Consider the following 15,296-nt stretch of genomic DNA (forward strand, 5'->3'; position numbering starts at 1 on the left):
ATAGCAGATAGTGATTCTCACCACATTTGACTAATATGACATCGCCACTGCAGTATCCTGGTTTCTGCCTTCACCTCAGGGTGATTTTCTTTTCCAGTTCATTAGATTTCATCTCTGTAGTTATTTTATGACCCACTAAGGTCAATGGGATACCTGCCATTTGAACAAGTAAGGAACAGAATACAAACCATAGCGTTAATGTAACCTAATAGTCAAGTTTGATTATCTTTTCCCCATTCTCTTTTAAGAAATGCCAGGATTCACAATTTGAAAAACTTAGGAAGTAGAGCAGGAAAGGCTAAGGTGGACGTTTACAATTCCCCCCTGTATTTTCTATATTGTGTTAGTGTGTGAAGAAGCAAATTGTGTGTTAAAAAGTGATCTTTGTTAATTGTGCTCCTTAGTATCGTTTGTACCATGCACACTCAGATAAACGGTAGTATAAGATACATGTAAATTGACTTACTCTCACATATTTTCGTGCAAGTGAAATATTTTGTCTCACCTTCATTCAGATTTTGTGGAGCCTTGTACAAAGGAGAATCAGAGGTTGTGCTGGGTTTACCATAAAACAGACTCCCCAAATACCTCCAGTAGCCTGAGATAGCAAAGATATTTTTCCTCCCTGCTGAAAGCAATCGCAAAGAAACAGTTTCTTGTGGAAATTGTGAGCTAGCATGCTAACAATATGACTTTTTGTAGATACGTTTTTCTTTATTATGTTTCCTCTACTTTCCCTCTAAAAGCAAATTTTAATTAATTGATTATCTTAGATACCCTGACTTGCCACTTAACGTTAACTACTCGTTTGTGTTGCTTGTGTCCTATATTTTAGGGAAATAATTAGTTCCTCTGTCTCAAACAGAAACAGGCAGAAACTTTGATGGGATTCTACCTGCAATGACTGTCTTTCAGATTTCTGAAACAATGACTAGCTGTGTTCTCTACAGACATAGCTGAGATCAATGCGACAAATAAGCATAATTGTTTCTTGGTTACTCATAATGTCTAATTAAATCATTTTTCAGGTAAACATTTTTAATACCACAGCTGAGCATATCAAAGTTTATTTCCAATTTATATAATTGTAATATGCCTAATTACTAATTACCATTTTTGAACTTATGAAGATAAATATTCACTGAACTATATATTTTCTAAATTATTATATTATAGGACTTTTGCTATACCTCACTATAAGCATGGTAAAAATATATATATTATTATGAAAGAGAATGATATAGGTAGCAGAGGTTTTAATGATGACTCAGATTAGTTTTGTGTTTAAAAAACATTATGGTGGCATTCTGGGACTGTGCAGCTACCCCAAGGCTACACAGGTTGTCTGTTGTCCCAGGTTGCATAGTGTGAAGTTGAACTTCTGACTGCTAATACATCAGCAATTCAGTCAGCTAAAACTATCAGTAGTTTTCTTAAATGATTGCTATAAATACACACCCTTCTCTTTTTTTAACTGAAACCTCTAAAATTAAATTATGTGGTACAGACTTTTGGTTCTAAGATATTAACCCAAAGAAGTAGCTGCAGAACAGACAAATATCCATTCTGTATTCTAAAAATGTCGACATAGCCCTATTCTACAGAATAGGAGTTTCAAAAGAATGAATTTGTTTTTTCCAATCAGCTGCATAGAAATTGTATATTCTGGAGTCACTTGGGATCTCACAGCAATTTGTCTAACCTACTAGAACCATTTTAATAAAAATCAATGTATTTAATTGAAACAATTTCAATTGGGTTGCTAGAACATGTGTAGGCGTTTTGAAGTGTCTGTCACACTGTATTCTCTATTATATAAAATGAATCATGTCACAGAATGTTTGTCAATTAGGTTCTCAATCACAGGTGTCTAATATTCTCTTCAGCTATATGCATATTTTCGAACTGTTCAGTGTATCAAACAAAACCTTGGTTTAGATGCAAAAATCATAAAAGAAATATCAGAGTATGGTTAAGCTCCTTCTCTTCACCCCCATCCATATCCAACCTCCTCTCTCCCACCTGCTTACCTAACTGCTGCTTCTCCAGCAGTGCCAGGCCATAGGGTTCCTCTCCTGATTTAGAAACTAACAGATGAGTGGGAGAAAGGGTAGGTATTTTGGAGGCTCATGAGCATGGAGTGAATTTAGAGGATGATAGGTTATAGCAGCAGAAGAACAAAGCTTAGAATGAGGCAAGAAAGTTACTTGTATTTGAAGAAAGATGGGAATAGATTCATAACATTACTACTTGGAACCCCAGTGATGTTCTGAAGTGCCATCTATTCATATCCATTTGTTTTATAGTTTATATATGTCATCAGTCAATGTACATAGTGTCTTTCAGAGATTTATGGCCAAAAAATAAATGAATAAAAACCCTAACAAAAATATAGACAGAGCCTGTCTCCAAAGGAGATTATATGAAGAATATGTGGCCTTTGAAACAAACAGAGCAATTCTACATGGATGGGAGTGTGAAGAGGCAGATTACCTATTGTACCCAAAACTATGGCCATCTTACACTAGCAATGGTATGTGATGGCAGTTGCAATTTTACCTCCTCTTTCATTTCGCCAGCAGTTTGTAAAAGGGATTCTAAAATAATTTCTTTTCCTTTTCTTTCAGTCTGAATTGCAAATATAATACAACCTATCCTTCATCAGCCACACTGGCAAACTTTTTTATCATAATTTTATTCTTATTATCTGTTGCTCAATAACATTTTTCTCTGGTTGACAAAAAAAAACACCTATGATAAAACTAGTTTAGCAGCTAAATCCAGCTGCTCATCCCAACTAGAATAGACTCACTGAATCAGTGAGAGTTCAAGAAATGTGTTCCATTGATTCAGCAGATCCACTCTAGATTAGGCTAATTTAGCTCATAAAATTTGCTGAAATAAGATTTCATAGATATTAGTATCAGTAGTTTAGAAGACTATATTATGTGCTATCAGGTCAATTTCAACATAAGGTGACCCTTTCCAGATTTTTTTTTCCTAATGTAGAGTTCTCAGAAGTAGCTTACAAGTCCTGAGGGCCCTCTGGGACTGTGTAGCATGCCCAAGGCCACATAGGCTGGCTTTTGTCCTGGGAAAAACAATGGAAAGTCGAACTCCCAACCTCTGACTCCAGCCAGCACTTTAAAAATACAGACAAGCCAAAAATCATAACAAGCAACAAATAATACAAAACCTTTAAAACTTCACAAAACTGGACAACCAAGCTGAACACAGCACAATAGGGAGATCCGATGCATGAGTCAAAATGCATCGAGCAGAATAAGAAGCACAGGTTGCTGTCCTCTGAAGATGCCGGCCACAGAGACTGGCGAAACATCAGGAAGAACAACCTTCAGAACACGGCCAAAGAGCCCGAAAAACCCACAACAACCATCAGAATAAGAAGTCTTTGTCTGTCACAGAATAGACATTAAAATAGGTGGGAAGGGGGTCTCTCCAGGGAGAGCAAGACCATACTGAATAGAACGGAGTATGCCAAAAATTTCATCTGGAAAAAAAGAAGAAAATTCTGATCATTCTCAATCAGTTTTGATCAAAAAGAAATTGTCTTTGAAAAGAATCTAAAAGAAGAGAACTTTTGCACAGTTTTTGCAGACCATGAAAGAGGCTTAAGATTCTCGTGCTTTCCTTACTTTGGGGGTGGCTTGAATTGTGTTAAAATGTCTCTGTACAATCATTTTTTGTGGTAGTTAGCAGCCCATCCCCCTGATTCTGGCAATTTAATTAAAGCCTGGAGGAAATTATTTTAATTGGCTGAATATCTCAGTGTTTTGGAGCAGGAGTCTGACTTTGGCTCCCAGAAGAAACAGCCTGTTTGGTTTTGGGGATGCTGCACTGTCCCACTGCACACGCACCCCAGACCGAGGAGAGAATGGTAAACCACTTCTACCTAGGAAAACCTGTAAAGGGTCGTCATAAACCAGAATTGATTGGACAGCACAGTATTATTAATAATACCTTCCACAAGTCTCGTTTCAGATGAAAAAGTGTGGGCAACCGGGGAAGCTGCAGAGTGATAAAGAGATCTGTAATAGAAATTGGAGGGAGTAGGGAATGCAACATACTCTGTCACCTTGCAGAGTTATAGTAAGCACTAAAATACAAGACATTCTAAAGGGTCCTGAGAGAGAAAAATTGAAGCTTTCATGGGGAAAATATTTTAAGAAATTGGAGGATGAATTATGACACTGAACTGGCTTCACCTTACCGGGAAGGAGTGGTTTTATAAGCATGTGCAGGAGAGACAACATATATTTACAATGACTTTTCCAAAACGTACTGTTTGGAAGGTTTGGGGTAGATGTTGAATCATGGGCAGTGACATCAAACAGTGAGCCTGGCCTCTTTTCTTTTCTGAAAAGTGTTTTGTCACATTCCTTTTTTCTACTCCCCTAGAAATAAAAGGCCATTTGCAAAATTATTTCCAAAATTTCTCTATGTTTATATCTAGTTGCCACCCTACCACCAACGCAATCACAGAGCCCTAAAAAGGCACTTCATAGAAGGCGTGGTGGAGAGAGGAGAACGTTACTGCTTGATTCCTGCATTGAACAGGAGGTTGAACCCAATGGACTTATAGACCCCTTCCAACTCAATTGTTCTACAATTCTGCTTTCAGTGAGAGTGCAAAACAGTCCTATGAAGGGAAAATAGCAAAGCTGTTCTGCAGCTGGTCTTATAATGAGCTTCTAGGAAATTATTGAAGAAATTCTCCTTTTCTTGAGAAAATTCAATTAAATCCTATCCTCCCCCACCCCATTCTCTTACAGAAATAAGTTGGAGAATTTTGAAAGGCTAATTTGAAAGACTGCACATTTATAAATCTTGTAATGATTCATGTCTTGGGCCCTGACAGAAGAGTCTCCAAATAGAGTTGCAGTCAGGATAAATAAAACGTTTTCATTATTATTTTAAAAGAATTAACTTTTAACAACAGTGATTGAGATGATTAGGTGCAATGGATAGCTGATTTCTGAGAGAGACATTCCAATAAGTATTGAGGTCCTTAACCGTTATTGCATGCAGCATTCTGGAGTTTTTCCTCCAAATCTGAAAATACTGCATATACAATAAGCATTGAATTGGGGCTTCTTTTCCTGTGGTAAGAAATCGTACTTGGAGGATATACAAGAAACATTCTTATATCCACCTCACAGATTTATATACTTGCTAGTTTTGTACCTAACTTTTCACACTGTGGTATTGATGGCAAAGCTTTAAAAAAACTTTTGATTGTAAGCTACAGAGCCTGTGACTTTTGTGTAATATTAAAAGGCGTCTTGAAAGTCTAAAAACAGAACAAAATGGAAGGAAATGAAGCCGGGAGGTGGGGGTGACTTTAGATGATAATTTCTTGTTTAATGTATTTACAGAAAACAGGGAAATATCACAATAATCAACCCAGTTTTTTGCCTTCAGTCTGTCTGAGGCCATGTGGGTTGGAGTCTGACCATTAGTCCAAAAAGGAAAGGCTGTTTGCAAGAGTTCTGGGGTGTTTTTTCCTGGAAAAGGTGAGAGGCTAAAAACAGAACTCTGTCAAATAAACCTTGTGCCTTATATGATAATATGAATGTATATATACAGAGCTGTTGTTAAGCAGTTGGAGACCAATGTTCTTTTCATCTACTTCTCGTATCGGTAGATTTTTTAAAAATCAAAATTTAAATGTCATGCTCTGTTTCAGTTGAGTGGGATGAATCCTATTCTGGGTTTTGCTTATTAATATTTAGTGCTTCACAGTTTCTAGTCCATCAACAGCAAACAGGAAATCTGGAAATGTCAGAAGGAATATTGCTTTAATATTTGGAATTCAGGTTTGCATGAGACATCCTTGTTCTGTTGCAATACTGAAGTCTGCTGTGTGAAGTGGAAATTTTAAAAGATTGTTTATGGTTCATTTTGTTCTCCAAGTCATTCATTTCTAAATATCTACTGCTATTTTTGTTCATGCTTCCTATATATTATTTAAAAACTACCAGGCACAGTCAATCAAAATTGTAAAAACATTGACTGGTATTATATAACAGATACAACTTTTAACAAAACAAAACAATTATTATTATCATCATCATATTTTTCTTCTTCTCCTTTTTCTTCTATTACATCTTGGTAAAAAAATTGTTTGGTTTTTCTGTAATATTTGTCTCTTATGAAAAATATTTTTTTTTTACATTCATGCTATTTTCCCTGTATATCTGTTTCTGTCCATTAAATCAACATTTCATTATATTGATCCTCAATATCTGTTCGTTAATGATATCACTAGAGGGCAGTATTGATTAAATTAGTCTACATGACCTTGCTTATTAAAAGCAGAAAAACACCTGTACCAGCTGAAATGTATTTTATTATCATATACTGTGTCCAAATAATCTTGCATTTCTGTTTCTCCATCTTACCTGTCTGGTCTGTAGAAAACCATATTATGTTTTTTCCAAAACCAATGCATATGGGACTTTTGCAACATATTCATGGCCAGAGGAAGGCTTTTCTAATATTTTTGGAAGTGATAACTGTGAGCTTGGTAAATATACTGAAGAATTCTCTGATAAATTTTAAAATTCAGATGCTAACTCATTTGTTCCTGTTGTCTTACAGGTCTCCTGACAAATGGAACAACAGAGAAGCCTTGTGGGAGTTTTTAGGCTCTTTGTGGGCTACATTCCCTAATCAAGTTTTCACTGCTGTGGATCATCATCCATTACATGTCATCGGTTCAACTGTCTCTTTCTCTGTATTTCATCAAAGACAGCATAATTCTACATTATGAGCTAAAGTCTGTTCCATCATACTAAAGAGCATTGGACTAAGGAATAGAGTTGTAAGAGAAATGCTTGGGCATTAGCAATACAAAAACAACAAAACAAAACACCAATTCACAGTCAACGTCTCATCTGCGTTACAAGTCACTGCTGGACTTGATCTGTGGTGATGTTTTAATCTGAAAAATCAACTACACTGGAGTGTTCTCATCCCAATCCGCCTTAGAGAAGACTGTTTTGTCTATGGGAGGACAATAAGGTGCGGAAGACAATTTCTTCTTGTGCCCTAGACTGCCTGAATTGCTTTATTTTCTTAAGTTTCCGTATATACAATAGACCAAAGAGCAAAATTTATTTTGAAGTGGACACAATGTTACTGTTAAAAGAAATGGGGGGTTTCAGCATTATGGGGACTACCCGGCACGACTTTGACTTGCCTTGTGCTGCAGTGTTGCTGTCCAGCAAATGTCTTCATGAAACATTGCAGAAAAAGCTGGAACAGCTCTTGGAAAAAAGTACAATAAGAAACACAAGGGAACAAGGAGAGAAAATGGCCGTTCTTCAACAAGAAAACAGAACTTGGATTAAAAACAACATAGACTGTCTACGCACCACCTTTATTCTTCTGTGCTTAGATTGACTTCTCGTACTAAAATCATTTTGAGTTTAACCAGTTCAACATGCCTCTTCTATGGTTCCATTTCTTTTGATCGTTAAAAGTTGGATAATACAGTATTTGCAAAGAGCATGTTCGGTCATCTGTGGCCTATGTCTCATCTGAAACACCATTTAGCACCAGAAAGCAGATCCGAGGGGGGGAGTAACACTTGTTTGAAAGAGATCATTAAATGTATTTTGAAAAGCCTAAAGTTATATATTTAACAGTTTTTATATGTTGTATATTTGTAGAAAATCCTATTTAACAATTAACGTGGTAACTCTGACAGTCATGACAAAAATGGTTCAGAGTTAAGTTGTGTTTATATTACTTCAGTTGTCTCTGAAGTTACTGGTGTAGTTTGCTTTCTTCCATTGGGACATTCTGGATGTAAAGCATGGCCAGAGAGGACTCTGTAGAAAAAGCAAAGAACAATGTTGTTTATATTACATAAATGCATTCAACCATTGCACTGTTGGAAGGCTTTCTGTTTCTCTCTCTCTTCTTTCCCTCTATTTTGCTTTTTTTACCCCCTTTTTCTTTGAGGGATGGTGGTCTTTTATATACCAGTAAAACAGTGTACAATATTTTAGTCACTTGCTTTCCATACTGAGTTATGTTTTTTTTCCTCTCTCTCCTGTCCTTTCGAATTTGATAACAAAGGTCAGCTTAATTAAAATGGGTTGGTTTGGGTTTTTTACCTCATACTTTAAAAAGCCCTCTTGTTCAATATTATAGAGTAGTGAAAAGTTACATAAGAGTGATATTTAAGAAACAAGAAAAGGAAAAAAATTAGAACAAAACCTCCAGAAGTGGTACCCCTCTCATCTACAAGTCTGGCTCACAGAGATATAATGAAGTCAAGAAATGGAATTTTCTCCTTCCCCACAAATATTTGCTGATATTAAACTCCCCTCCCCATGTCCACTGTAGTATACTACCTAAATACTCCAATTAACTTTAAATATTATGCTAGTTCTATGCTACTAAAGAAAAAATATATAGGGATTGTAAAAGCAACCATAGATGAGAGGTATGAAAAAGAAGTTCATTTGTACAAGATCTCTCCTGATTTCAGGATTATTTTAATACACAGGTTGAGGAAACCATGAATTATAGGTGACAGTGTCTATGAATAAAATATTTGCTTAGATTGTCTTATTTCATCATAAGGGTTTTGATCAGTGTCCAAGTAGCAATTAATGCCCAGCCACCTGAAGAGTATTATGAACTGACTGCACTATAAATGACCCATGTCTGATTTAAAATGTCATGCAATAAGTGATGGTAGATACTTCACCTGTATTATAAGAATTGGAGAGCCAAATCCCTCACTCCACTGAGTTTCTCTTCTGTTACAGATTTATTTTTCAAAGGGAGTGTAGTAGCCTTATTTAGTAAATACTGAACAAAAATTAAAATGTTTCAACATTTTTGTTGCTTTACAGTATTCAGTTTTGTGTTGGTTCAGCTAAATTATGAAAAAAAATAAAATCCTTTTATAAGCAAGACTTGCTCACTACTCATGACATGAGACAACTGTTTCGTTTTTTGCTTTGTTTTTTGGAAGGAGGGAGGGAATGAGGAAAGAAGGGTTCTGTGGAGAGAATGACTGAACATTGCATATTTACAAACTGACTGCATGCTAAGGACTATTTCTGTGTCATAATTGAGGTTAAAGGTGCAACCACCTGCTTTACATGGCTTTCAAAAGCCAAGAACATTTCAGCAATGTGAAATGACATCCACTTTTTTGCAATGTAAGATGATTATCTGGGTTTATCCTAATCAAGCTAACAGTTATGTGTACTTTGCTTTGGGGTTGGATCTGGACTTAATCATAGTTAGAGTAAAGCCTTTAAAACAAATGGAGCTTCAGTTTATCATTACTTACTTGTTTCATGGATTTCAGTGAGACTACTCTATGCTTGACTAAGTCTGGAGCTAACCAGTTGCTGAAATCCTGTTGATTACAGTAGGAAGTTACAACTAGAGTAGGACCATTGAATCAGTGAGGAATTGAGTCACCTTTGTAAATTCCATTGATGCAGTGGACCTACTATAGACGCAAATTCTAAGCAACAGGATTTCAGCTAGTGATTATCTTGGATTCTAGGATGACTTAAATTAAAGAGATTTACCAGACACTTCTCCTCCTCCCCCCCCCCACTCCATCTGAAGCCACAGAAGCCATCAAAGCCCTTTCCACTGGGAGGGAGAAAAAGAGTGGTCGACCAGACCAGATGGGCGGGATATAAATCAAATAAATAAATAAATAAATAAAAATCTGGGGCATCATGTACCTAATTGTTCAGAGTTTTAAGAAACTGGTTTCCATGAGCTTTGTGAAATTCCAGGATTTCCCTCCACAAGGTCATTGTACTAAACTGTGGTTTCTATCCTTGGGTTTTTTTTTAAAAAACATTTAGTTATTTGAAAACTTTTCAGTTACATATTACAAAACTTTTTTAAAAATATTTCAAATCTGTAGCTTCTTTTTTCCTGTTGAGGGTAAAACCAAATGGAAAAAAAGGGGGGACAACTTCTGAATTATACATGCCTAATAAAGCTGTTATATACTTTTGTTTTACCTTACCCACTGAACTCAGGATTAGTTCTATAATGCTACCTTGGTTTTTGCTGAATTTATTTCTTGATGTATGCAGAGGTTTGCTTTGATACCACGAGGTCCTCCTTTCCTTTAATTGCTTTCTAAATCGTGTCATTGAAACATTTCCCAACTGTTTGTGGGTAGAGTAAATCTTGCCTCTATTCTAAGAATTGCATTAGACATATATGGTTCTTCCTGCATTGTCTGGATTCCAAAGAAAAGAAAAGAAAATCCACAATAACCACTCCAATGCACTCTAATTAGAAATGAATTTCAGCCTAGTTTTCTTTGACAGCAGCCTCGGGCAAATTCCAAAGGCAGCTTCCTTCCAAACTGTCTTTCCAAAATGTACAGTTCTGAATGAGCATCCAGTATTTGCTTGTTACATAAATTGAAATGTGTTTCTCTGTAGTGCTGGCATTTTTATAAAAAGTAAGGTTATTTGAAAGGGATGTGTTTCTGAAGCAAAAATCTGTGCTTGAATGTAGAGAGGAAATAAATACCCTCTCCTGTTAATATTGTCAAAGGCAAATACTATAAAAAACGAACAGATGAGCATAGTCGCCTTTTTCTGGTTGGTAAATTGTCCTGATGCTGTTGGAAAGGCTATATGTGAAAAACCACGGATGAAGAAATCATATCATTATTATAATATACATGGAAGCAAGACAGTCTAGCACTCTTGTCATGGAAATATTGAGAAACCCAAACTGCTTTGCTAAATAAGACCAAGGTTCTTCTAAGGTGCAGCATGGTGTTTCAACTGCATCCAGTAGGATGTGTTCAAAACTCCTTTCAAGACCAAATTCTAAACAAGTTAAAATATTAGAATCATTTTTAAAATAATTCATGTCCTGACACAGCCTTTTCATATAATGTCTCCAATTTTATATCATGCCTATACATGTTTAACCCTCCTGCACAAGATGGAACATCCTTAGAGTTGTCTGTCATAGCAGTATTACACCTAAAATGTAGGCATTCTGTGCCATTGTCAGCTGGTAAACAATGTCAGCTATTTGCCATGTAACAAACAAATCAAACAAAATGACACTCACACACACACAAAACCAATAAGGCTGTGATTGTAGTATTTTGTTGTCCAATTCAGTGTGCGTGTACTGAAACAAGAATACATATCATGCCATTTTCAGGGGTGGGGAGCAAACATAGGATGTAACAAAGCAGACGTAATATGCTCTGGTTGGCCCCACTGAGGGGAAACTGACTTTTATTTAAGGGTTAGGGATAGGATTGCTGTGAAATTACTAATGGCCGTAGCCAGAACCTCAATATACTGCAATTCTGACTGTGGTCAAAAAATGCATGGCTCACTCAAGATTTTTCTTTTGTTTCTTGTGCAAACCACATCACTCAAACATTACTGTTTCATTAAACACAGAAGAGGAAAAGAGAAAGAGACAAGTACTGTGTAAATGTAGTATCATGCATAGCTTGTTTCTTTCCTTGTTAAAGCTTCTGGCTGTTCATAGCAATAGTGAAATAAATTATTAGCAATATATTTTATGATAGCCAATCTGGTGTAGTGGATAGAGCGATGAACTAGGATTTAGGAGGTCTGAGTTTCAATCCCCATCCAGCTCTGGAAACTCACAGGGAGTAGTATGTAACTAGTAAAGCCACTCTTAAATATCTCACTTACCATGAAAGACCTATTAGGTTCACCATAAGTCAGTTCCAATTCAACAGCACATAACAACAAATTTTATAGGATTCATTAAGCATTATACAATTGTCATAATAGAAAGCTGTCATCATGATTTTACTTGATCATATTTGTTTTTTAAACAATTGTGGTGGCTTTTAGCCAATACAATAAACTTGAACTTTAGAAAGCTGTCACCTAGTTAACATACAAAGTTTCTGTTTCAATTATTTTTGTTCGCCAGAATGAGATTTACTGATTAGGTGAGCAAGCCAATTACTAGCTTTGTTTAGGCAAGGGTCAGTTCTCAGCCAATGTCTTATTATCAAAGACTTAGACAAAAGCTCAGCTAGGCATTAAGGGGCATTGCGTACATTTCAAATGGGGAAAAAAATCCACATTTGTTTGCCATATGCAACAATAAAACTAAATTTAGTCCCAGGAATCTCAAAAGCATACCTGGATCGCATACCCATTTGCAAACTCCAGATTATGATATTCACCTTGTCCATTTTTATATGTCCCCTTCTAAAATCAGATATATTTTCAAGAGCTGCAAAGGTTTCATGAGCTTCTCTCCCTGCTGGAGGAAAGGATAGATTCGATATTTGTAGAAACAAATGGATTCCTAACACATAGTACAGTTGTGTTTGTTTGTCATCTGTAATGTTGTTAATCAAATCACTTTACAAGTGCCATATTTATTGTAGTTTTGTAAATGTTATGAAAAACGGTGTAGCAAGTGAATCCAACATACAGAACAAGCCTTTATAAAAATTTGATGTGCATGATTTTTTTTTTCCAGAGAAAACATGGTGGCGCCACACAAAGCATGGTGAAGCCCTCACAAATCAGTCAGTTAGCCTGTTTGGTGTGCAAGAGGGAAAAAAGCATCAGCACAACTGTCAAACTACTTTAAGGAGTGAATAAGGCTGCGACTACACTGGCAAGCCAAACTGCTCCAGCTTTCGAGCTGTCATTTAATTCCCAGCCTGTATAACAACTGACTTCATGATCAGTGATCACACAGGGGCTGCAGATTTAATTGAGAGTTCAGTGTTCACACTCAATGTGATGTGATTTGTATTGCACCTCTCACACACCTTTCTTTCCTCTGGTCCTGCCTCTGCCAATCTTTTTATGGTTTGCTGTCAAGCCACTTTGGCTGCAGTGTCCCAAAAAGGTGGCAGCATCCCAAAGTTCCTCTAAATGTGTACATAAATACCACCTATCACAGGAATGTCTTTTACTGCATCTGTTTCTGTTTTGTTCAAAAAAAATCTCATCCAGACTTGATCTAGCTCTAAACTAGGATATCAACATTAGTGATAAGGTGGTCTAATGCTAATTACATATAAGTTAAAAAAACAAAAATATAAGTTAAAAAACAAAAATGGAAGACAAATGGGAGGAAAGAACATTTTTGCCACAGTCCTGAACATCATGCCCCATTTGCCTGTGTCACCAAAACACCAACCACAGAATATTCCCCTGTGGTTGTTGTGGGTTTTTCGGGCTCTTTGGCCATGTTCTGAAGGTTGTTCTTCCTAACGTTTTGCCAGTCTCTGTGGCTGGCATCTTCAGAGGACTGTTCTCTGAAGATGCCGGCCACAGAGACTCGCGAAACATTAGGAAGAACAACCTTCAGAACACGGCCAAAGAGCCCGAAAAACCCACAACAACCATTAGATCCCGGCTGTGAAAGCCTTCGCAAATACAATATTCCTCTGTCTTTCCAATAAAGAATCAACTGATTTCATAGGAAAAGTCCCGCTGAATCAGTCCATCTTTAAAAAGTAGAAGCCCCTGATAGCAGAGAGAAAAATGCCATTTTGGGAGCAAAAAGGGCTGAACTGATTCAAATTAACCTTTATGTTGTGTGATTAAAAAATAAATACATACTGTAAATACTTTGACTTGACCTATACTATAGCCAGAGCAAATCCCTGAGTACTTGATCACATAGTCACAGCCTACGATAACAATTTGACCTGGATTATCTAATAAATATTCAATATAAAACTTGATCAATGCCAGCTTGCAAATGTATTATGTATAGAGCCAGCGTTTGTCCGAAGACAATCTTCCGTGGTCACATGGCCAGTGCGACTTAGACACGGAATGCTGTTACCTTCCCACCGAGGTGGTCCCTATTGATCTACTTGCATTTGCATGCTTTCGAACCGCTAGGTTGGCGGGAGCTGGGACAAGCGACAGGCCCTCACTCCATCGCATGGATTCGATCTTACGACTGCTGGTCTTCTGACCCTGCAGCACAGACTTCTGCGGTTTAGCCCGCAGCGCCACAACGTCCCTTTTATGAATTATATATAGGTATGGCAAATAGTTGTGCTAGGGCACAAGTTGTTTCTGTTGCTAATATGTATTATGTATATTAGCAACAGAAACAACTTGTGCCCTAGCACAACTATTTGCCATACCTATATATAATTCATAAAAGGGATGTGGTGGTGCTGCAGGCTAAACCGCAGAAGCCTGTGCTGCAGGGTCAGAAGACCAGCAGTCGTAAGATCGAATCCACGCGATGGAGTGAGGGCCTGTCGCTTGTCCCAGCTCCCGCCAACCTAGCGGTTCGAAAGCATGCAAATGCAAGTAGATCAATAGGGACCACCTCGGTGGGAAGGTAACAGCGTTCCGTGTCTAAGTCGCACTGGCCATGTGACCACGGAAGATTGTCTTCGGACAAATGCTGGCTCTATGGCTTGGAAACGGGGATCAGCACCGCCCCCTAGAGTCGAAGACGACTGGACAAAAATTGTCAAGGGGAATCTTTACCTTTACCTTATATATAATTCATACATCTCCTGAAGAGAAACTAGGCAACCAGTTGTTTAGTTCCTCTTTGTGAGAACCAGAAACAGACCTATCATTGGACAAATGCATTTGTTCCATCTTCTGGCTACATGAACAGTCCAGAGATTGGTTCTTTTTGTGTTTTGCCTGTTGAAAGTTGTTGTTTGTGTTCTCTCTTTTGTTTGGACCTTTGCAGTATTGTCATCCTATTGGGACTCTGATTACCCTTTGCAACAAATGATGGACTTCTGGTTGCCCAAGAAAACTAGTGGCCAAAAGGCTAAATTGATGACATTCCAGATTTAGCAAACCAAGCTTAGGATCTAGATGTACATACATGTTACTATTCATCCGCCTCAATAATAGTATCTATCTATTTCCTGAAGTGTTTTTCTGGCATTTTCTCCTTTCTATCTTTAAATCTCTGTCAACAAGAGACTAATATCCCAAGAAGTGACTGAGTTTAATATTCTACCACTGAATTAACCTTTTCTTCTCTCCCAAGAAAGGTTAGATTGTTGAATTAAGTAAAGGTGTGCAACGAAAATCTGTCTTGTGAAAAAAGGAATTTTACCAGCTTTGGATGAGATTGATTGGAATGATTGATCGCCCTGTCTACATTTTGAAATGCTTACTGACATATTCTTTCTTTGTTCAGCATTCTTTCACTTTCAATAAACCCGTACAACCTGGCATGTGTTATCTATATGTTTGCCATATAAGCCAAGCAAGCTTGAAATGTGTAGACTTAAAACCCCTATT

The 15,296-nt window shown here is 37.1% G+C and overlaps 1 protein-coding gene across 5 annotated transcripts in view; it reads left to right on the forward strand.

Moving 5' to 3' along the window:
• Nucleotides 1-15,296, forward strand: part of TAFA5 (TAFA chemokine like family member 5) — a 418,878-nt gene that overhangs the window by 367,818 nt on the left and 35,764 nt on the right. For 4 of the 5 annotated variants that reach the window (XM_078394396.1, XM_073000621.2, XM_078394397.1 and 1 more), the window contains one exon: nt 6,622-8,952. The exons of the other annotated variant lie outside the window; for it this stretch is intronic. In XM_078394396.1, coding sequence (XP_078250522.1) covers nt 6,622-6,793 — 172 coding nt within the window. In that variant the 3' untranslated portion in view covers nt 6,794-8,952. Of the gene's footprint in view, nt 1-6,621; nt 8,953-15,296 lie in introns of those variants that run through there. 5 annotated transcript variants of the gene reach the window in all.

The sequence above is a fragment of the Pogona vitticeps genome, chromosome 5 (genome assembly GCF_051106095.1).
Source record: "Pogona vitticeps strain Pit_001003342236 chromosome 5, PviZW2.1, whole genome shotgun sequence".
Taxonomy (NCBI): domain Eukaryota; kingdom Metazoa; phylum Chordata; class Lepidosauria; order Squamata; family Agamidae; genus Pogona; species Pogona vitticeps.